The following is a 22713-nucleotide window of genomic DNA, read 5'->3' on the forward strand; positions in this document are numbered from 1 at the left end:
GATTTGCCAGCTGTACATTCATGCTATGAATATCTCCTGTTCTACCACATTCTAAACCACCCTCCATTTGAACTGTTGACGAGGCAGGATGGATTTGTGCTGCTGCCAAATTCTGATCCCACCATCCGTCTGCCTCAGCGGAAATAGAGATTTGTTTTTCCAGTCTAGAGTTGTCACTTTTGGCGAGCCGGTTCTCACTGCAGCCTCAGCAGTCTGGTGTCAGCTGCCAGGAGTTGAGGTCGGTGTGGTTTCGCCATAATCTGCATCCTGAGGTTTTTTCTGCTTATCACCACTGTAGAGACTTATTACTTAGCTGTAACAAGCTGATTAATTAGCTGTCTTGTAGCATTTCTGTCAGCTTGTACCAGTCTGGCCATACTTCTCTGGCCTCTTTCCATCCACAGAACTGACTTTCACTGGATGTTTTTAATTTTTCAAACCATTCTGAGTAAATTGTAGAGATAGTTGTCAGTGAGATATCAGATCACATCAATAGCTGCAGATTTACTCAAGCCCACCCATTTGGCACCAACAATGATTCCACACTTGGTATCACTGAGGCCGCATTTTCCTCTAATCCTGTGTTTAGTGTGAGGCTGGATTCACAGTGCTACACTGCATAACGCACGCATTAAAATGTGTGTAAGCTGCAACGTAAACTGGCAATAGACTTTAACCACTTCAGGACCACAGGCTTACATCCCCCCCCCCCCCCCCCCCCCCCCCCCCCCCAGTGACCTGACTCATTTTTCACAACGCAGGGCTATGCAGCTTTGTCAGGTTGCTGCCCTACAACTAAGCACACAAATTAATCTAGCCTCCTTTCATTCCTTTGGAGGTGTCTGATCGCTCCTGTGCCTGATTTTTCCTATCTCCCCTCCCTCTCCTTCCCACTACCCTACCCCGCCCTGAGTTGGCTTGCATGGCGATCCGTCCTCTTCTCCGCCTCTCGTTGGCATCAGCCTATTAGAGGGCTTCGATCCCCTGCCACTCTGAGGGACAACCAAGTGTCCCTTGTACAGCACTGCACGGATGTAAACAAAGGGGATTTCTTTCCCCTTTTGTTTACTAACGGCCTGGTAGCCGCAATCGCAGCTAGCAGGCTGATCGCGGTGCTCCGTGAACCACCAGGGAACGATTGCGTATGCGTGCACGCTTTCCCTGCTAAACTGCCGCTCCAGGACTTGACGCCAATCGGCGTTAGGTGGTCCTGGGGCTGCCGCTGCGTTCATGCCCATTGGGGTGACGCAGTCATTAGGTAGTTAATACAAAGACTGCATGCAGCAAGTTAAGAGTAGCGCAATCAGTTATAACCCAGTACTGTGAAAAGTCCATAGAATTGTATGAGCAGTGAGCTGACAAGCATGATTTTTCTGCAATGCAACTGAGCACTGTAAACGGGGCCTAAAGATACTTTAAAGCCATACCTCCCAACTATTTAAGATGAGAAAGAGGGACACTTAAAGAGCAAGCAACACCCATGCTAACCTAGAAATAAAAAACACATATATAAGTAGATAAATGCTACTTCTACTTACATAACAGATGTATTATGCTATCCACGTAATGATTCCTGTGAATTTTACAAAGGAAAAGCAGAAAATCCTATTCTAGGCAGTGGCCATCTTGCCAATCTAATGCTGACATCATATCCTCCCCGACTCTTGTTCCCCCCTCCCTTCTCTTGCTCATTGTGTATTAGCTGCCCTCCGAGTCTTCAGACACTTCCACTGAGGTGTGTACTACCAACTGCTCTGTCTTTTTTATTATTTACACATCCAATCAGTCACCTCAGCCTTGCTTGTAAACACAAGTGATCAGAGGGTGTTTCTGATGAGCAGCAAGACAGGGAAATAAATGGAAGAGGACGAATATATTATAGATAAAAAGAACTCCCATCGTTCAACTGTTTGGCACTAGGGCCAGTGCTCCTAAAGCATGTGATAACCAAACCATAACAGCAGCAAGTTTTGAATGCAGGATTAGCATCTTTATCACTTAATACACTTAAGCTGGCCACTAACGGTCCAATTTCTAGCGAAAAATCGTTTGAGCGATCAGAAATTCTGATCGGACGAAAAATCGTTCACTACACCATCAACTATACAATCTTTGCTTCCCATCTATCACGACCACCAAGAAAATCCAAATTTTCGTTCGACGAAAATTCATTCGGGCGACATTTTTTTCACTCGTTCATAATCGATTGTGTCCACCAATGGAGATTATTTACAACCAATCCGATCAGAATTTCTGATCGCTCGAACGATTTTTCGCTAGAAATTGGACCGTTAGTGGCTAGCTTAAGACTAGTTGCTGTTGAAATTTGATTTTTATGGTGACAATACAGCTTTAAGCCATGCCTCTGCCACACCCTTTATCACGCCCTGATACCTCTTGTCATGCATACCATAAAGATTTCATGAGAAAAATATGTTTTGCAATTCAAACCACAGTGGTTCTTTCCAACTTGGTTCAATTTCCTTCACATTAACATTTGAAAATGAGAAATATTTCATTTTAAAGTATGGGAATAAAGTTTAGTGTCAAACACATTTTTTCAGTAGGAAAACACATATTTACACAGATCTGTACATCAGTTCTGAAAGAGGGACAGATGATGGAGAAAGAGGGACAGTGTCCCCAAAGAGGGACTTTTCCTCTAAAAGAGGGACAGTTGGGAGCTTATGTTTAAAGCTCCTGACCTGCATGATTTTATGCATTGCACTGCTGCCACGTTATTGGCTGATTAGATCATTGCATGAATAAGCAGGTGTTCCTAATAAGGTGCTCCATGAGTGTGTGTACATGTGAGCCGTTTACCTACTAAAATCTTTGTAGTTCTGTTTAGTCAGTCTTGGGATTCACACACCCCCAGTTACACTGCTTTGCCAGGACAGTGACCCTCTTTCCAGTGTGGCTGCTGCACAGCTTCCTGTGTCACTCCTCCACCCCACTCTTTTGCAGTTTTAATAAGCATTGGTGAGGACATCTCTCCTGGTAATGTAAAATCTCCTCCAGCCCAGAGTGCCTGAAACATGTTCGGTACAATAGTGCCTGATTGGCCACTACTGGAAAATCACCCACTCTAAAGGCTCACTGGTGCTGTGCAAGGGATTATGGGAAGATAATACACAGATTTCATTCAGTTCTATTTGCATTAGTTGCCTCATTTCTTACAATAATAAAAAGCTGTTTGGATTCCTGCTGTCCTTTGCCAGGGCAGGCATGAACCCGATTCTCTTATGTGGGACAACACTGGCAGTCCCTAACCCACTATTGGTTAATAGGTGAGTCCCTTGTCTGGGGTTCCTGTATTTGTTTGTGTCTCTCTTGCTCCCTCTACTGTTATCTTCTAGTACTGTATAACTAAATGTCTTTCTGCAAATTCTCTTTCTCTGGGCTGCGGTTGGTTTTGCACGTTTTAATGGAATTATGAAGATCGCAGCCGAAGTGCGAGCGCTCCCACCTTAGGTATAGTAAAACTGCATGTTGTAAAACACCCCAAACCCGCTGCCATGCTCTCTTCCCATCATCCTCTAACCGCCGGTTTGCAGCCTAGCTAAAACCAAATAGAAAGTTTGATCATTTCTAGTCTTGTTTTTTGTTTGTTTTTTCTTTTAATCATATTTTATACCCCTACATCTCATCACTAACGTGTGCTTGTAGACTATAGCTGATATGCTGTGTGCAATTCCAATTCCTGGAACCCCCTAGCTGACCAGCTAATCTAGCGCCATCTGGTGTGCAACATGAGAATTTGCTGTCACTTGTACAAATTGTTGTGTTAAAATGTTAAAACGGAATATAACCCTGCATTTCAACTTTGCTCTAAAACATTATTTACAGCATATTATATGCAACCAGCATTTTTTTTTACTAGACCAGCATTGGAAGGGTTACACACAGAGCTTTAAAGTTCCTGGAGAGACATGCTGCAGCATCTGAAGCTTAGATAGATACATTTAAGCAAAACAAAATGTAACAAGTGGTGAATGTTACACACTCTTTGGCTGTCCTCCAGCTCCTGCACAAACAGAGAGAGTGAGTCACATTCCACAGTTGTTACATTTTGTTTTGCTTAAATGTATCTATCTAAACTTCGGCTGCGGGGAGCAGTTCTCTCCAGGAACTTTAAAGCCCTGTGTGTAACCCTTCCAATGCTGGTCTAGTAAAAAAAATGCTGGTTGCATATAATATGCTGTAAATAATGTTTTAGAGCAAAGTTGAAATGCAGGGTAATATTCCGCTTTAAGCTAGCCATGCATTGTGCAGTGTTTTTGCTCGATCAGATGTTGTTTTTCTCCAAGAGCATTGAATCACACAAAGATCGATTAAAAAAAACAGGACCTGAGTTAATCAATTATGGTACGGATATTAAGCAAAATTCAATCGGGAGCACGCAGACCCAGGAAACGGCAAGAGATGGTCAAATGCATCGCTTTCTACAATTGGTACAGAGTTGGCGGTGGTGCAGTCTGGTTACAAGTTATGCTAGGTAGTAAAATGATCATTGCTCCTGGGATCAGTTTTCAATCGGACCATTTACTTGTGTTCTGACCAGCATCCGTTGCTTAGTGTATGGCTAGCTTTAGTGTGCCTATACAGAAGTGTGCTTTAAAGGTCTTAAAATAGAGCCTTGATCAGTAATGCAGTATATAGTAAAGCAGTACCGCACTTTATAGTAGTGACCTCCCACTTCCAGGATGTGCAATACAAGCAGTTACTGCATAATTATCGTAAACTAGATTTAAAGAGACTCTGTAACATAATTTTCAGCCTTATTTCTTCTATCCTATAAGTTCCTATACCTGTTCTAATGTGGTCAGTCTTACTGCAGCCTTTCCTAGTTGCACAGTCCCTGTAATATCTCTGTAATCTAATCTTCTTTCCTTTGTCGGCTGAGGCAGGAATGTGCTGCTCTGCTGTGATAGGCTAGAAGCTATACACACCCTCTCCAGGCCCCCTGCAGGCTCTGTATGAGTCAGACTGCGCTTATCTGAGCCTATCACAAGCTGGTTAGCAGCCATGTCTTTTGTTTGTAAACGCAACTGGCAATTACAAGCCAGGATTCAGGATTGCAGCAGGGAGTGGCAGAAACAGCACAGAGGGGCCCAGGAGAACATAATGAATAGAATGGTATGTTTTTTATTGTAAGAATTTCAGAGTACAGATTCTCTTTAAACATGGCTTGAATCAGTAACTCGAGTACAATGCCTTGTTGATTAGGACCTCATTTTAAGTACTTTTAAGTGCACACTAAACATTTTTCACAGCTTTACGTTGTGTTGGAAATTTAAATTGTTGGCTGCATTTTTGTGCCTCTCTGAGATGTCAGTAGCGAGATCTCTCTACTCAGGTTGCCACCTCTGCCCAAGTGCTGCTGCCTTCACAGTACCCAGCCATGGACTCCTCCCCCACAGTTGTGTTCTCCATAATTCTGGGAAGGTATCTTCTAGTCCTGCTAGCCATTTGGGGCGACAGTTGACCCAGTGGTCTCCCCAGACTGTTTTAGCCAGATGCTGCACCCGGCTGTCATAAACTCACCTCCTTAAAGGGATACTGTAGGGGGGTCGGGGGAAAATGAGCTGAACTTACCCGGGGCTTCTAATGGTCCCCCGCAGACATCCTGTGTTGGCGCAGCCACTCCCCAATGCTCCGGCCCCGCCTCCAGTTCACTTCTGGAATTTCTGACTTTAAAGTCAGAAAACCACTGCGCTTGCACGCCCGTGTCCTCGCTCCCGCTGATGTCACCAGGAGTGTACTGCGCAGACACAGACCATACTGGGCCTGCGCTGTGCGCTCTTGATGACATCAGCGGGATCGAGGACACGGCAACGCAGGCGCAGTGGTTTTCTGACTTTAAAGTCAGAAATTCCAGAAGTGAACCGGAGGCGGGCCGGAGCATCGGTAAGCGGCTGCGCGGGCACAGGATGTCTGCGGGGGACCATTAGAAGCCCCGGGTAAGTTCAGCTCATTTTCCCCCGAACCCCCCTACAGTATCCCTTTAACCTTGTCCTATGCTGTAAGCAGGGTTGCACCCGTCCAGCAGTCCCCCGGTTGTTTACCACCCGGCTGGAGAAACATTCTGGGGGAAACACTGTTGACTTATTATAGCAGGGCTTCACAACCATTCACAGGTGGGGTTATTACTGCCTCAGCAGAGCTGATTATATGCCTCTGTGGATTGCCGTAAAACAAGCACTGTTGATGGTACTTTAGGACAGGATTTGAAAGTCCAGTTTATAGGACCACTGTTTGCTCACGTGATCCCACGCCTGCCGAAATAAGGCTGCAGCTGCATGCATGGCTCTGTAGCTAAGCCCAGGGCTGTGGAGTCGGTACAAAAATCTTCAGACTCCGACTACTCAGTTTATGAAATCACCGACTCAGACTCCTGGTACCCAAAATTTCTCTGACTCCAACTCTGACTCCACAGCCCTGGCTAAGCCACTGCATATATTGGGTATTTCAACTAAGTACACTTGGAACAGAAGGTAAGAGCAAGTCATCACTTCCTGGGAGTGTCTAAAGAGCAGGTCTATAATAATCTGTTTATGCCATTGTAGCCAAAGTTCTCACAATGTTAGCACCATTATTGTTCTGTCCCCCTGGAGGTCTCATTAAAGAGACACGAACAAAAACAAACAAACGTTTTAAAAAACAGTTCCTGGGGGGTACTTACCTCACAAGGAGGAAGCCTCCTGGATCCTAATAGACTTTAGCTGTTTTCTTCACCTTCCAGGTGGATCCTGGCATTGGCAAGCCCTGAAAATATAGCCGACCAACTTGTAGTGCCTGCAGTATTTACCTTCCCAGCTCCAGCGCAGGCGAAGTAGCGGCTTTCCGATGGTCTCCGGCTGAAATAGCCGGATCAGGCGCAAGTCACCTGCACAGTAGAGCGGACTCGATTGGGCTGTTTCCACCGCAAAGCCACTACTGCGCTGGAGCAGGAAAGGTAAATATTTACATTGCCGCAGTTTGGGGCCATTTTCAGTGCTGGATCCCGGTGGGTGAAGCGGATGGGGGAATCCTCATTCGGATTCAGAAGCTTCCCCCTCCCTAGGTAAGTACCCTAGGCAGGCAGGAAGAGGTTACTTTGGAGGAATTGGGGATTCTTGGATTTGTGCAACACTTTTTTTATTCATATCTAAATGTTAAAATAATGCTTCATTCCTTGACATGCTGGCTATCAGAGCTGAGTGTGTAATGATGTCACTGCAGTGCCCCCTCCGCCAGACAATGCTGAAAGGCCACTGTTGTGCAGACGCTCTGCATTATAGGAAGACTTTGTAATTTTTAAGCTGGTGGGGGTCAGTTTTTCAAATCAAAACAGATTCTGATGTTAATAGGGGGTTGATGCAGAATTTTTATTTAATTTATTATTTTTTGTTAATCTGACAATATGGAGTTTTACTCCATATTGTCAGTGAACTTTAAAAGATCATTGGTGAATTCTAGATGACAAGTGAATGTAATTTCTTGGTAAAGCAGACACTGAGAAGGGGTCAGCGGATGCCCTAGACCTGGCGATTTCCTCTCCGCGGTCACCAGACGCCGGAAGCTCGCATAGCTCGCCATCCTCCCCTGATTCCAAGAAGAAACCCAGGGGGATCAAGAAGCTTTTTGGGCGGTAAGTGGCCAGATTGTGTTTATGCCAACATGTACAGTATGATAAGCTCTGAAGTGGTTGTTAAAAGGCAACATTAAAAACATTTGCTAACAAATAACATCCAAATGTCTGTAAAATATCCTTTGGTGAGGCTTACAAACACAAGAAAAAAAAAGCAGCACATTTTTGAGACATTTTATGATATTATTCGTAGAAATTCGTACCCCTTGTCTGTGTTTGTGCTCCCTGACTGCAACAGATGACATCACTCTCCCACAATGCTCCTGGGATGCAGAGCCACAGATCCTTTGATGACCAAAAAGCAACCTTCTTAGTGGGAGGGGCTTGCTGTCCTTTGGTGAGCTATTTTGCAGCCTCACTGAACTTGACTTTCACTAACTGCGATCCGCTTAAAAAAGCAGATCGCCTGCATTTTGCTAATCGCTAAAAACTGCTAGGAACATGTAAATCACAATGCCCCCTTTCCATGAGCGCGCTTCAATTTTTCCTCAAGCGCAATCGTAGTGCTGCACGATTATTGCCGCCGCAATTGCACTTTTTTAAACGGTAGATGATGATTTATTTGCAGTGAATTTGAGATGCAGCTCTATTGATGTGCCTTTCACAGGTACTTACATATTATTACAGCATGGAACTTTTGCATTAAGGATAGAACTGACAGTTTTGATTGTTTAATGCTCAACTGAGTTAAAATCTGCTTGTTTTCTGGAGTATATACTTAAAGCAAAAATGAATCCTTTGGTTAGAAAACATAACATGTACCTCTCCGTATTTTGGAGATGGGTGGTAATTTTTTTTTTGCGTTTATATGGTTTTCTAGATTGAGGAGGAGTCAGTCAACCACCTTAAACCAAGATGACGATCTCCCGGAGGAAGAGTTTACGAGGGGAGGGACCAGATCCACTGCTGGACCAAGACTAGGCTGGTCCCGAGATCTTGGTCAGACACCCAGGTCAGTATGAGGACAATGACTGATCTAAAGAAAGGCAGCATTACAAGATATGAGTGTGCTGTATAACATAAAGGTTTGATTTTGGTGGAATAGTTTATTGATGTGTACAACATATTCTAAAAAGATCTGCCCATTGGATGCCAATATTTCAGTGGATACTAGAGTGAAACTGAACCCCACAATTGTGTCTTCTGGCTATTTGAGACTCTTGGTGGTGAGATCTCTGCCCTTATCGCTGAATTTTCAGCTGTAAACACCTGCAGTCTCTGTTACAAGGATTTCCTCTACCTCTGCTTGCTTTTCCACTTACATAATTATGGAGAATGTAAAAGGAGATGCATGGTGTGTGGGAACAGCAGTAGAAACTGGTTAGCAGATCTTGCTTCTGGAGTCCCATTGATATGAGAAGCCTGAGGAACTATGGCTATAGGTTTAGTGGAGCAGAAACATTCCACAGTGGGGGAGGAGACCCAAAGTTCTGAGCTCCTTCCAGGATCTTGGTATCAGTTCATCCAGTTAATGGATCCAGGGATATTGTATTGGAGGCTGAGCGTGATGCTCTTGCAAAAACTGACATTGAAAGCGAACCTGAACTCAGAACTTCCTTTTTGCTCTAAAAGGTGAGTAACAGCATAAGAAAAATATTTCTTCATTAAAACTTTTACAATAAACCTGTAGTGTTTACTTCCTGGACATTCCTGGGAGCACAGAAAGGGTTAACAATCAGTGTTTACATATTAGCACAGAACCTATAAGTGCACCCTGCACAGCTGACAGCTCTGACATACACGTGCTGATAAAGGGGTAATTAGACAGGCTGTTATCTAAACACACACACAGAGGGACTTTCTCAGCAACTACTGTATTTTTCAGACTATATGATGCACTTTTTCTCCCCTATAAGTGTGTGTGTGTGGGGGGGGGGGGGGAGTGGGTGCGTCTTATAGTCCAAATACTACATTTTTGGTCTCCCTTGTCTCCTCTAGTGTCTGCTATCCTCCGCCCACTGTCCCCTCCAGTGTCTGCTGTTATCGTCTCTGTCCCCTCCGGTGTCGCTGTCCCCCACCCCCCTACCCCTCCAGTGTTGCTGTCCCCCACCCCCCTGCCCCTCCAGTGTTGCTGTCCCCCACCTCCTCTGCCCCCTATGGAGTCGCTTTCCCCTACCTCTTGTCCCCTCTGGTGTCCTCTGCCCATTACATACATAAGGTTAAGGCTGCTGTTACCTAGAAAATTTCTTCACGCTGCAGGGCCAATCACTGCACTCCCTCAGTAGCAGGGAGTGCAATGATTGGCCCCAATGACAGAGCCATGATCCCGCCCTCAAGACCATTGGCTCCTATTAAGAAGGGAGCAGTGCGCGGCTGTGATTGGCAGTCCGGGACCGCGCCCCTATACCGCCCCAGGCTGAGAAGAGAAAGGAGCTGGATGGCAAAGAAGGGCAGCGTGTTCTTACCCACAGCACTGTGACTGGAGGCCCAGCTGATTGGTGTGTGAGAGAACCAGAGTGCTAGATGGGGTGAGCTGCTGCTGCTTCAGGCTGTATACCTCTTGAATCGTGCACGGTCTGGTCTGTATGGCTAAACGGAGTGTAATCTTTAAAAGAAACGAGTGACCAGCACTCAAGATTTCAAAAGGTTTTTTTATTCACCAACAAAGTCAATATACAGCTTGCATTGAGTATTTATAGTCAGATGTAAATATAGCCTTCAGTAATAATAGCTCTTAGATGCACACAGTATTGTGAGACACTCTCAGGAGAAGCTGTGGCTGAACACAACGGACGGTCGCCGTTTTGAGTGGAGAACCGTTCTTTGTCAACTACAGTGGTACAAATGACACCTCACTTTTGCTGACTCTCCAGGAATGGAGTCAGCTGATCTCTTATGTGATCAATGCTTCGCCGCTCAATGGCAGCTTGGAGTGCTGCCTCTCAGTGCGCGTCAAATCAAGTGACTGCGCTCATGCCTATCGCGTCACAAAATCCCATTGCAACCTGCAGACGCCGGAAGATACCCCACGTGTGCGCATCTCATAGGGGGCTTAGAGCTGTCAATAATTGAGCGGACAGAGCGCATCCATTACGATGGGCTCCACAATATTACATGGCACACATGCATGCATATCATGCAGATCTAAGGTGGATGTTTCCACCACAAGACATATATGCATCTATGTACCTTCGTAATAGAACTATTCCACAGACGGGCAAGACATACTGACTCCCCATTCCTGGATGTGCAGTGATACACGCCGCTGTTACATCACGCTAGCTAGTGATGCAGAGGTTTGGATCCTTTGCCTCCCAGATAAGACCCGTGTTCAGAGTTGCCCAGTTTCCCATCAGATCTGCCTATATTTTGATTAGTCAACATGCTAAGGGGGATAATATATAAGGTTTGCAAAAGTGAGGTGTCATTTGTACCACTGCACTTGACAAAGAGCAGTTCTCCGCTCAAAATGGCGACAGTCCCTTGTGCTTCTATCCAGCCACAGTGTAGGCACAGCTTCTCCTGAGTGTCTCACAATACTGTGTGCATCTAAGAGCTATTATTACTGAAGGCTATAATTACATCTGACTAAATACTTGATGCAAGCTGTATATTCACGCTGTTGGGGAATAAACAAAGCTTTTGAAAATCTTCAGTGCAGGTCACTCCATTATTTTGCTGCTTCAGGCTGTGCAGCGTGGTTCTCTGTCAGATGCTGTGCTGGCTTCTCCGATCGCCACTGCAGCGCTGTCCACCGCATCACATGAACTTGTGCCTCCTTCAGCGCATCATACGGCGGGCTTTACTTACACACGACTTGCTGGGTAGGTCCGCAGCATTGCACCTGGCGTTTCTGGGACCTCAAATTTGCCTTGAGCTGGACTAACATCGGGTGACTGGACTCAGGATGAGGACCTCTGTTTCCACCCCACAGGACTGGTATGCACACCCTTCCTTTCTGTTTGTGTCCGATCCATATGCTCTGATGCATTTGCCTTTGCTTGGCTGATTCACAGGCTTGATGCAGTGACTATGTTCACTCTTGTCTGTGTAATCTTTGGCTGCTAAATCTGAATGTGTCACTATTGACTGAATGCAATGCTTTTCTGGGACATGGCTGGAATCTGTGCATGCAGTTTCTCCAAAAACAAATAAGCATCTGATAGATCTGTGTGTGTGTGGTGACGTCTGCGGAGACATCTTGGGGAGAGAAGGTCTACAAAACGCACCTGCACCATGTACGCGCCAGGTTTAGGATATTTTTTTCCCCGTTTTTTTTTTTTTTTGTCCCCTAAACCTAGCGGCGTCTTATGGAGCGGAGCATCTTATGGTCCGAAAAATACGGTATACATTAAAATCTTGGAATGAAGGTAACTTGGTTTAACAGCACTTTGCAATACAAGCTAACATTTTTGTGAAATTTTGCTTTGATGTACAAGCAACGTCTTGATATACAAGCAAAAAAAAAAAAAGTAAGAATACATGCATCACGTCATCACAACTGAGCCGATAGTTCTTCTCCCTTTGGCCACAAAATAAATAAATAAAAAAAAAAGGTTGAGGCCAGCCAAGTTAATGCAGACTCAAACCAAACATTTATTTAATTCAAAATACTTAGTTGCACCACTCTGACACATACAAAGATAAATAAACACTCCTTCAAGCCTATGAGCATTTCAGTGCATGCTTCTCACCCTTCTCTTTTCATAACTAGGGTTATACAGGTGGCAGCCATTAGCAATTCCTCCTTTGCCGGACTCCTCCTACTCCACCAGTTTGCCGGATTCTGTCCCGGCAATATGAAAGGAAGGGAGGGGTTTCTCCAATAAATGTGAAATATTTTATATTTGTCATCATGCAGCTGAAAAAAGGCTGCTATTTATTATAATTTAGAAAATAGATTTTATTTCTGAAATCTTGTATTTTTAATTTGGGTCCACTGTTTTCGGATTGTGGACGAATCATCTGGGTTTCTATTAATTCCTACGGGGAAATTCGCTTTGATAGGAGTGCTTTGGATTACAAGCATGGTGGGAAAGAATTCTACTCGCAAAGCAAGGTTCCACTGTATGCATTTTCCTTGTCTGCTGTGCAAGAGTTTAGGTCTGCTTTAAGAACGACCACGGCCAAAAACTGTAATGTGTAGACATCCCTATAGGTGGTACATATGTCTCAGAGTAAAATGCACCGTAAATCACTTTTCTTCTACAGTAGCGGTCAGAATCGATAGTAATTGAATGGCTCTGAAACGCTTACCAACAGGTTTTTCTACAAGTACATGTTGAGAATTCTCAGGGTATCCTTTTATTTTTAAAAGTATTCCCTTAATGGCAACAGCACACTCCATCTGCTAGAATAAAGTACAGCTAAATAGGCAGGCTGGCCGGCATCCTTGTGCAGGTCCATTCCAAGGAGGGCCTTTAAAAGGAAGCCATGCCATTTTTGCTTGCATAACCAATCATGGCCTTTATCCCTACCTGGTCACATCACAGCACTGTCACCCTTTAGTCAAGCCCCCTTTTTTTCCCCATAAGATAAGTGTTAAGACCAGCACACGCGATAGAGCGTTCTCAGCCGAGGCGGTCAGTTGGGGGCATCTCTATACTGCATCCTGACTCACTATGGAGTAATCCAAAGTGCCAAATTGTTTTGTTTAAATCCATTTGGTCTTTTCCTTACCCCTCCCACTGGAAGTCTCTGTTGTTTGCTGAGCAGGCAGTCCCCTCCTTCCCCTTCCATAGCAACAGTGCATTCCTAACCCATAGAGTAGCAACACAACTGTGCAGCACTCGGCCCCCGAACTGTTGCCTGAGGGAAGACAGTAATTGTCTGTGTGGGTGCACCTTTACAGCAGAGAAAGCATGTGACATCACTGCAACCTCACAGCTTAAAAAAGGTACTATGTTACTTACTGTAATTTTGGACCATAAGACACGCTTTTTATCCCTCAAAAGTGTGTGTGTGTGGGGGGGGCCCTCAGTGCATCTTATGATTCGAATACTACAATTTGACCCACTCCCCCTCCACCCTGCATTGTAATCCCCGATGTAGCTGCTGCAGTGTACCCTGTCGTCTCTTATAACTCCTGCAAACCGCAAATCCCTCACCTGATCCTGTGTTGTACCTTTTGGGTAATCCTGCGCGACTCCGAAGCACCGGCCGCCTCCATTAGTAGTGTCCTGAGATGGTATGTCCATGTGGCGGAGATCCGGCTCTAGGAAGCACTGGTTGCCTCCATCAGTATTATCCAGAGATGGCATGTCCGCCCGCAGGAGATTGTGTCTGCCTGTACGCAGCCGCAGCTAATGTAATCCAGCCCTGGTATACTGCCGCACCCCCACATAGCAATCTGCAGCTGCTGCGGCGGCCCCATCACCTTTATATGGTAAATACTGCTAAAAGCACAGTGCTCATCTAATCTTTCCATCCTCACAGCATATCCCCAGGTCACATTGGGGTGGAGAGAATGGCAGTAACTATTGCCAGTGCTAGATTTGTTAGTATATTTAACTGTGCAGTGTAGCTTAAATAGAAACTGCTTGGGAGGAATCGACCTCCACAAAATTTCCCTGCACCATGGACGCACCAGGTAAGTATATGTTCTTTCCCGCGAACACTAGGAATCCAGCGCAGGAGGTTTGGGCGCAGCCGGTGCCTCCATATACCGTAATAGGTATTACAGCTATAGCAGCGCACACTTCGGCGCCGTCAGAAGACTGAGCTGAAGTTACTTTTAAAACACTGTAATTCGTCTACCAGCAATCGCTGGAAGCCAAACTATGTATTTCCCTACCATCCACCTCGACCTGGAGGGGGAATAGTAATTAACGCCACCGGGATTTGTACAGGAGCAGGGTTAGCCATATACCGGTTATCTCCTGCACCCAAGCGGCTTTTTCATAGGTACGCTTTTTCCCTGGTTTTTGGCTTCTAAACCTAGGTGCAACTTATGGTACAAAAATTGCGGTATATTGAAAACCATTTGAAATCAGAATTAGAAACAGAATTTTGAATCCAAGAATCCCATTGAGATTTATGACCATGAGAAGTATTCCTCATTGTATTTTTTCTCTTGATTGGGGTGGACAAGGCCCCCAGCTCTCTGTCTCACAGCTGTAATGTGGAGTATGTTTTCTGGATTCTCCGCAGTGATTTGGACACGCCGTTTGCCAAGTGGACGAAGGAGCAGGTGTGCAGCTGGCTGAGGGACCAGGGCCTGGGCAGCTATGTGAACAACTGCAAGCAGTGGATAGTCTCCGGGCAGACGTTACTACACGCGTCCCAACAAGACTTAGAGAAGGTAAGGCCCACTGAGGCACCGCAGAGAGAACTTTTCATCTGTTACCTTATTAAAGCAATACTGAAGCAATCTGAAAAAAAAATGTGGTAGATACTCCTCTAAAGAGAGCAGCTGTGACATGCAGATCAGAGCACCTCTCAGTGAGGAGTCTTGGTGAGCCTGGTGTCCGGCGAGCAGTGGCTATCTCCATGAGGAGGCCCACTGGGAAAGCCGGCAAGCAAATGGCTCAAGCCAGGAGGAGGGTCACTGCTGATATCCGGTGCCCAATTTACTGCCATGGCACTGCCATAGCTGGTAATTACCTTGTGGGCTATAAATGAACAGGCTGCTTCAGTCCTCAGGGTGCACCAACAGTATATGATTTGCAGGAAAGGAAACAACGGACATCCACAGGTGATGTGATATCTCAACAGAGCTGATAAACTACTTCTGTGGATTTCCACAAAACATGCAATGTTGGTGGGCCTTGGGATCTTGGTTTTAGAGCAGAGATGAAATGTTGAGCTTCCTTCCACTTTAACCCTCTAGGCGATACAATTGCATCACCCAGGAGGGGGCGCAGCACTTTAAAAATTTGTTTTTTTTTTCAAAATCATGTAGCTAGCCTAGCGCTAGCTACATGACAGCCGATGTGCAGCGGCATCCCCCCACCCCCTCCGATCGCCTCCTGCGATCAGCGCAAGCAGGAGATCCCGTTCTGAACGGGATCTCCTGCTAGGCTTCCCCCGTCGCCATGGCGATGCTCGCGATGACGTCACCGACGTCGTGACATCAGAGGGAGTCCCGATCCACCCCTCAGCGCTGCCTGGCACTGATTGGCCAGGCTGCGCAAGGGGTCTGGGTGGGTAGCGGCGGATCGGTGGCGAGCGGCAGGGATCGGAAGTTACACGCAGCTAGCAAAATGCTAGCTGCGTGTAACAAAAAAAAATTATGCAAATCGGGCCTAAGAAATCCTCCTGCGCGACATACCCCGAGCTCAGCTCGGGATTATCGCCCAGGAGGTTAAGCAGCCCTACTTTTGTTCTGTCAGGCACAAAACGTGCAATAATTAGATGTATCAAAAGGAAATGGACTTTGTCTTAAGATGTAAAAATCCAGAATGGCAGTGTGACAAAAATGTCAGTTATAGAAAAGTTTGTCATGTATTTTAAGCAAGAAATGTGTGTCCTCATTTAATGCGGGTACTGTTTGGCTTGGTGATAAAGGGGCACTATGGCGAAAAATTGTAAAATTTAAAATATGTGCAAACATATACAAATAAGAAATACGTTTTTTCCAGAGTAAAATGAGCCACAAAATACTTTTCTCCTATGTTGCTGTCACTTACAGTAGGTAGTAGAAATCTGACAGAAGCGACAGGTTTTGGACTAATCCATCACTTCATGGGGGATTCTCAGGGATATATTTATTTTCAAAAGCACTTAGTGAATGGCAATTGCTCTGTCCAACTGCCAAAAAACTGTGTAGCGAGCAGGGAAGCTGGCCAACATCATTGCTTAAATCCTTTTTAGGAAATATCTTTATAAAGAATAAAAGCCTTGCTGAGAATCCCCCATGAAGAGATGGACTGGTCCAAAACCTGTCGCTTCTGTCAGATTTCTACTACCTACTGTAAGTGACAGCATTATAGGAGAAAAGTAATTTATGGATCATTTTACTCTGGAAAAAAACGTACTTCTTATTTGTCTGTTTGCATATATTTTAACTTTTACAATTTTTCGCCATAGTGCCCTTTAAGATAACGTATATCATCCACCAGTGTAACAGGTCGTTAATAGCTGTTGTGTTCCCTGTGAGCTTGTGGAAAGGCGGGGATAACTGCAGGTTTTCTGTTCTCAGGAGCTGGGAATTAAACACCCGTTACATCGCAAGAAGCTGCAACTGGCTCTGCAGTCTCTGGGCTCGGAAGACGACAGCAACTATGGAAAGCTAGACTACAAGTGGGTCACACGTAAGTGTTTTCACATCATTCCAGCCTTTCAGTATATTTCCAGCATAGAGTGTGCTCAAAGTCCCTTTGAAAAAAAGTTAATAGTTACGGTAAATAAAATTCCTCTGAATACATAACGAAATGTTAAAAATCCATTCCACTTTCCCTGCCAATCTCTTGTATCCAGATAGGATCTCTGCTGGCGAAGCAGGGCTTTTTGGCACTTGCTTCGTGCCGCATGGCGTTGAAGTTTGGCGCAGCTGTAGCTGTAATGCCATATTCTGCTCCCCATGCACAAGTAATTCGGGGATCTGGTGATTGCTTCTCCCTCCGAGTTGTGACAACCCAGAAGGGGAATAGCATTTAACACCCCCCAAATTTGTGCTTCAGCTGGGAGAGCTGTCGCCGAAAATCCCTGTACGCCTCTGCTGGTCTAGCCATTTTTTTTTTTTATCATGTGTGCTTAGAAAAAAACACATTACAGATTGAGTTCATTAAAGCCCACCTGAGCGATAGATTTTCTGAATGCATAGTCTGTAGAATTAAAGAGAACCTGAGGTGGTATTTAATGATGTTAGTGGGGCACAGAGGCTGGTTGTGCACACTATCACCAGCCTCTGTTGCCCTATGGTTTGCCCCCAGGACCCCCCTGCGCTCTGCTATTCCCAGCGCCGTGCTAGCGACACACAGCGTGTCGCCAGCAGACTGTTTACCTATGACTGTCTGTCAACGCCGCTCCCCCGCCTCCTCTGTATCGGCGCTACCCGCCCGCGTCCCTTCCCTCCCGCTGATTGGAGAAAAGGGACGTGGGCGGGTAGCGCCGATACAGAGGAGGCGGGGGAGCGGCGCTGACAGACAGTCACATGTAAACAGCCTCGCTAGCGCGTCGCTGGGGATCGCAGAGCGCAGGGGGTCCTGGGGGCACACCATAGGGCAACAGAGGCTGGTGATAGTGTGCACAACCAGCCTCTGTGCCCCACTAACATCATTAAATCCCACCTCGGGATCTCTTTAAAGTACATTATCGTCAGGTCTGCAGCATTGTGTGTCATAGTAGTAAGTCATTGCTAGTGCTCACAAAAATAACAATCTCCCATAATCGAATTTAAAGGGGTTCTGTATGGGTTTTTAAACAAAAAAAGTGTCACTTACCTGCAGCTTCTACTGGCCCTCTGCAGACATCTTGTCCTGCGCCGGACTAAGCGATCCTCCGGTTCCCGTGCCGCGGGTCGCTTCCCAATTATTGGTCTAACTAGACGAATGCCACTGCGTCTGCACGGCCGCGCACATGCTCACTCCTGCTTGTGTATCCGGCATCTTCCAGCGCAGTACAAGAAATCTTCATACTGCACCAGCGCAGGAAGCTCCCAGAGACGCGAGTGGGAGCGAGGACGCGCGTAGTCACGGCCGTGCAGACGCAGTGGCATTAGTCTAGTTAGACCAATAATTGGGAAGTGACCCGCGGCACGGGAACCAGAGGATCTTTGAGGCTGGCGCTGTACAAGATGTCTGCAGGGGGCCGGTTGAAGCCCGAGGTAAGTGACACTTTTTAAAAACCCATACAAAACCCCTTTAATAGAAAACCTAAGATTGTGCTTAGTAAAAAGCAGACATACATGACCATAGATATATTGTAGAGCCTTACAGGAAACCAAAAGCTTGCCTTAACCCAAACCTGAAGCAAAATACCTTTATGAAATAAGTACTTGTATCCTAAACAGAACTTTGATGTTTCTTACTGTGGAGGCTGCATGCAGCTGCCATTGCCCAGCCATTCACGTGTCTCACGATCTGACTCCTAACTGCTGTGCCATTCAGTGATGCCTGATCTGTGATCTTCCAGGGTGGTTGGACGACATCGGACTTCCGCAATACAAGACGCAGTTTGATGAAGCGAAGGTGGACGGGCGAATGCTTCATTACATGACGGTGGTAAGCTGAATAATAAAGTGCATCTCCGCTCACAGCAATAGGCCAGTATTGTTTTGCATGTGACCAGCCTCAATCGCTTATTATAGTACTGTAAATGGCTTTCTTTATACACTGATGTGCTGATGCTATGTGAGTGTCCTCTCTCCCCGTCCTGAATAGGCATGATCAATAAGATGCAAATAATTCTGAGTTCATGCAGGATTATGCAAATTCTGGATGCAAATATATGCGCATTGGAAATGGACCAGTCAATGTAAACCTTGGTGGGACTTGATTGGTCTATTTGGTCCAAGCTGCATACATTTGCATACAAAATATACATAATCCTGAAAGAACTCGGAATATTTTGCATCTCATTAATCATCCCTAGTCCTGACCACGATTCTGTAGCTTTTATTTATTTATTTTTGAGCCAATGCAGTGTACAAAACGTGTTCCCAAAAGGGACATGCCCTTATAGCGCACTTTGAAACATAACTTCCCCGTCATGGATTGAAGTACACTTAGTTGGGTTGGAGGGCATGCACCTTATTATACTCCTGGACATGTAAGCCATAGATGGCTACCTGCCCCAAAGCAGGTATGCAATACAAGTGGTTGGGATGAAAAATGGCCACACCCATTGGTGGTACCCATATGACCTCTTGATACAGGAACTATATAAGCCTGGCTTTTTCGGCAGCACTCATCTCTGACAGGGGCTGATAGGCTGACAGTTATGATACTATAAGTTGGTGGGGGGGTGTTTGTTATTTTTCTTGGCACTTTCTTTGTACATTATTTTACTCCTAACGAAGCCCGAAAGGGTAAAACATGTTGAGGAGGAGGTGTTTTCTCACCAGTACTGTCTGTTTAGTTGTGCATGTTAGGGAGACTTTCCTCTCAGGCATGGTGAGGTCTGTTGACGCAGGGGATGGTTAATCTCTGCCTCCCAATATACGCATAGCCATCCACACCTGCCGTAGCCACACGGTTATTACCTCTGAGACCAGTATTACCTCCTAGGCATAACTATTGTGTTTTGCACACCTTATCTGTATCCCAACCAGTGGACACGGTTACGAGTTTCGCCCTGCCTGTGCTTTTTTAACAAACATAATACAAGTTTTGTTTTTAAAGTGGGCTATAGGGGAATGGCCCTTTTGGCAACACATTTTGTGTATATTTCCCAGAGTAAGAGCTATCAGTATTTATACCAATGCAATGTACCCATAGACTTACCTGTAGGGCTCTCTTGTCTAAACCGGTTTCTGTATGCCTTCTCATCTGAGGCTGATAGGGACTGCAAATTTATAATTACAATGAAAACTGGGCTTCGTATGGGGCAAACAGTCAGGGAGAGGAAGGGGATGCTGGAGAGCGTTCAGAATAAATGAGTTAAGCTGAGCTTTGCTGAAGCCACGTCATGCTGATTCTTGGCAGCACTAAAAAGATTCCAGACTTGCTCATATTTCTCCCTTTGCCTTATGTGGCAGGTTGTATAGAGAGTTGAACAAACCAATTCTCAAAGTAGTGGTTTGATTATTAAATAACTGTATAGAAGCTTTGCTGTCTGTCTACTCCTGCTCCACTGTCTGCTTGTCACACCTCCTCGCATGGGGTTTGGTGAAATGACCCACATCCGTTCCCTGGAGATTCAGCCAATGCATGTGTTTACTGAGGCGTTACTCTGACAAATATCCTAATCTCAGCGCACACACTGCTGCTTACCTTGGCAGGTCACCTGGTGAATGGAGTGCTACACCCATTGACACCAGCTGTGTCAGACTCTGTCTACAAGGGCTAGGATGCTGAAACGTATCCAGCATTTGTGTCTATACAGTATTCCCATGGGGAAGAACTGCCAGCCAGGAGCAAAAGGAAAGCCATTAGGCTTCAGATGGTAACCCCTCCTTCATAGTTAGTATAGACCTCTACACAAGCGTGCCTGTTTGGATCGTCCAAGCACATGGGTGGAGGGGTGTACGTTTCAGGAATATGGCGCAAATAACCTTGGCACATGTGTGTCTGAGCAGGTTCAGCCAAAAAGGTGGACACATTTTCAGGAATAAATAATGCACAGGCAGGTGGCTTTTTCAAGAGATACACTGATGTTACACGGACTTTGCGCCCGTTTTCAAACCTCCTTTGGAGCATCTCTCTGGGAGCGCTTTTGATCACCGTCTGAGTTGCTAAATCACTTCACCTACTTGGATGGTCTAGGATGAATGGGGGAGGTGTAGCCACTTGAGACTCATCCCTCCTCTCTAGAACACAAGGGGGGGGGGGTTTAGAGGCGCCCAGAGGTATATAAAACTAAGTTAAAAGCATGAAAAAAAGGAGCGGCGGCTTACCTCAATAACAGCAACTTCATAGTGCCAAACACAGCCGCGCATCTCCAAGAGAGATTCTCCTATCTCAGCTGCAGCAAGTGTTTGACACTTAAAGCGATCTGAAGAAGCGGGCCTCGAACCACGAAACGTGTTACCACTGCATTATAAATTTCATTGATGTATGAATTTGTTATTGAGGTAAGCCACGTCTCCCTTTTTTTCATTTTGATTTGCTTTTAATTTTCCCTCTCTTACCCCCCTAAACACCCTCAGTTGGATGCGTGTTGTTTGTCTCAGGTGGCTCTGCCGCATTTTACCAGTTCAGTTTTACCAAGAGAGTGACCATGTTCAGTGCCTTCTGGACACCTGAGTGGAGTCGAGTTTGTGAATCTCCAACTGCTGTAAGCAGTTGGTCGCCTCCTCTGTGACCTACATTTGTGACTATCATATGCTCTATCTTGCATCTGTTTCCTTTTGGTTACATTTTGTGGCATATTGTGCTATTTGGGCTCCTGTGCTTCTTTTCAAGGTGTATAGCCACCCTATCTCTGCTTCTCTCCAGGGGTCTTGTAGACAAAAGTGTGTCGGGTGGGGGGGGGGATTCAGGTGGATTTTTCAGCAGCTATGGTTTGGGGTCAGAGAATAGAATCTATCAGCCTTTTAGGATTCTATTCCAGCTATTCCAACAATTCCATGGCCTTACTGAAAGGTGAGTGCTGTGATAAAGCTACTTTAAGCTGGTGGCATATATCCCTTAAAGTAAACCAGAAATCGTTAAGTACATCGATACTTACCTGGGGCTTCCTCCAGCCCCAAAAACATGTGAGAGTCCCTTGCTGTCCTCCTGCGGTCTGCCATTCAGCGACAATCAGCCCCGGTAACTGGCTCAGTCGGATCCAGTCTGGGACCAGTCTACAAGCACAGACCTGCAAGCACAGAAGACCCAGACTGATCTGACTGAAGCAGTTACCGGGGCTGATTGCGGCTGAACGGCAGACCACACGAGGACAGTAAGGGACTCATGCGTGTTCATGGGGGCTTGAGGAAGCCCCGGGTAAGTATTGATTCTTTGTATTAAATGATCTCTGGTTTACTTTAAGCTTATTATTTATTTTGCTGAACTGATTACTATGGTGGTACCTTATGTAGTACCAGATGATCATATTCTGATAGTTTAGTTTGTTTTTACTGTAATTTGTATTATGCCTAAATATCTTTGTATGTAAAGAGATGTCTTCCTTTTAGTAATGGGTAAGGTTGTGTTTTGTATGACTAAATAGTTGTTTTCCTTCTCTTCAGGATGATTTGTTGTCTTTGAAAGTGGTCAGCGTCCTCCACCACCTCAGTATTAAGCGTGCCATTCAGGTTCTGCGGGTCAACAGTTTCGAGCCTAACTGCCTTCGCAGAAGACCCTCCGATGAGGTGACACTGACTGGACATTGGCTGATCACAATACTCTATGGTCTCTCTGTACACGTATACGTGCCCAGTGGTGCGGCGGGTTCCTTATCTCATTCACGGTGGGATTTACATTGCAGCGATTTTTGAAGGGGAACATGTGGTCCCCGAGCGAATCAAAGTGGCTGTAAAATGAATAAACATGCCTCAAATTTACAAGGCATGTTTTGAGAAAGTAGAAAGTATATTATTAAAAAAAAAATTGAAC

The 22713-nt window shown here is 45.5% G+C and overlaps 1 protein-coding gene across 16 annotated transcripts in view; it reads left to right on the plus strand.

The window, feature by feature from the left end:
• PPFIBP1 (PPFIA binding protein 1) overlaps positions 1–22713 on the plus strand; it is a 213188-nt gene that overhangs the window by 183462 nt on the left and 7013 nt on the right. For 9 of the 16 annotated variants that reach the window (XM_068277608.1, XM_068277610.1, XM_068277611.1 and 6 more), the window contains 7 exons: positions 3442–3474; positions 7492–7633; positions 8454–8585; positions 14723–14873; positions 16713–16824; positions 18647–18735; positions 22347–22469. In XM_068277608.1, coding sequence (XP_068133709.1) covers positions 3442–3474; positions 7492–7633; positions 8454–8585; positions 14723–14873; positions 16713–16824; positions 18647–18735; positions 22347–22469 — 782 coding nt within the window. The remainder of the gene's footprint in view (positions 1–3441; positions 3475–7491; positions 7634–8453; positions 8586–14722; positions 14874–16712; positions 16825–18646; positions 18736–22346; positions 22470–22713) is intronic. The other 7 variants (XM_068277612.1, XM_068277623.1, XM_068277624.1 and 4 more) reach the window with 3 other exon arrangements.

This window comes from Hyperolius riggenbachi, chromosome 3 (assembly GCF_040937935.1).
Source record: "Hyperolius riggenbachi isolate aHypRig1 chromosome 3, aHypRig1.pri, whole genome shotgun sequence".
Classification (NCBI taxonomy): Eukaryota; Metazoa; Chordata; class Amphibia; order Anura; family Hyperoliidae; genus Hyperolius; species Hyperolius riggenbachi.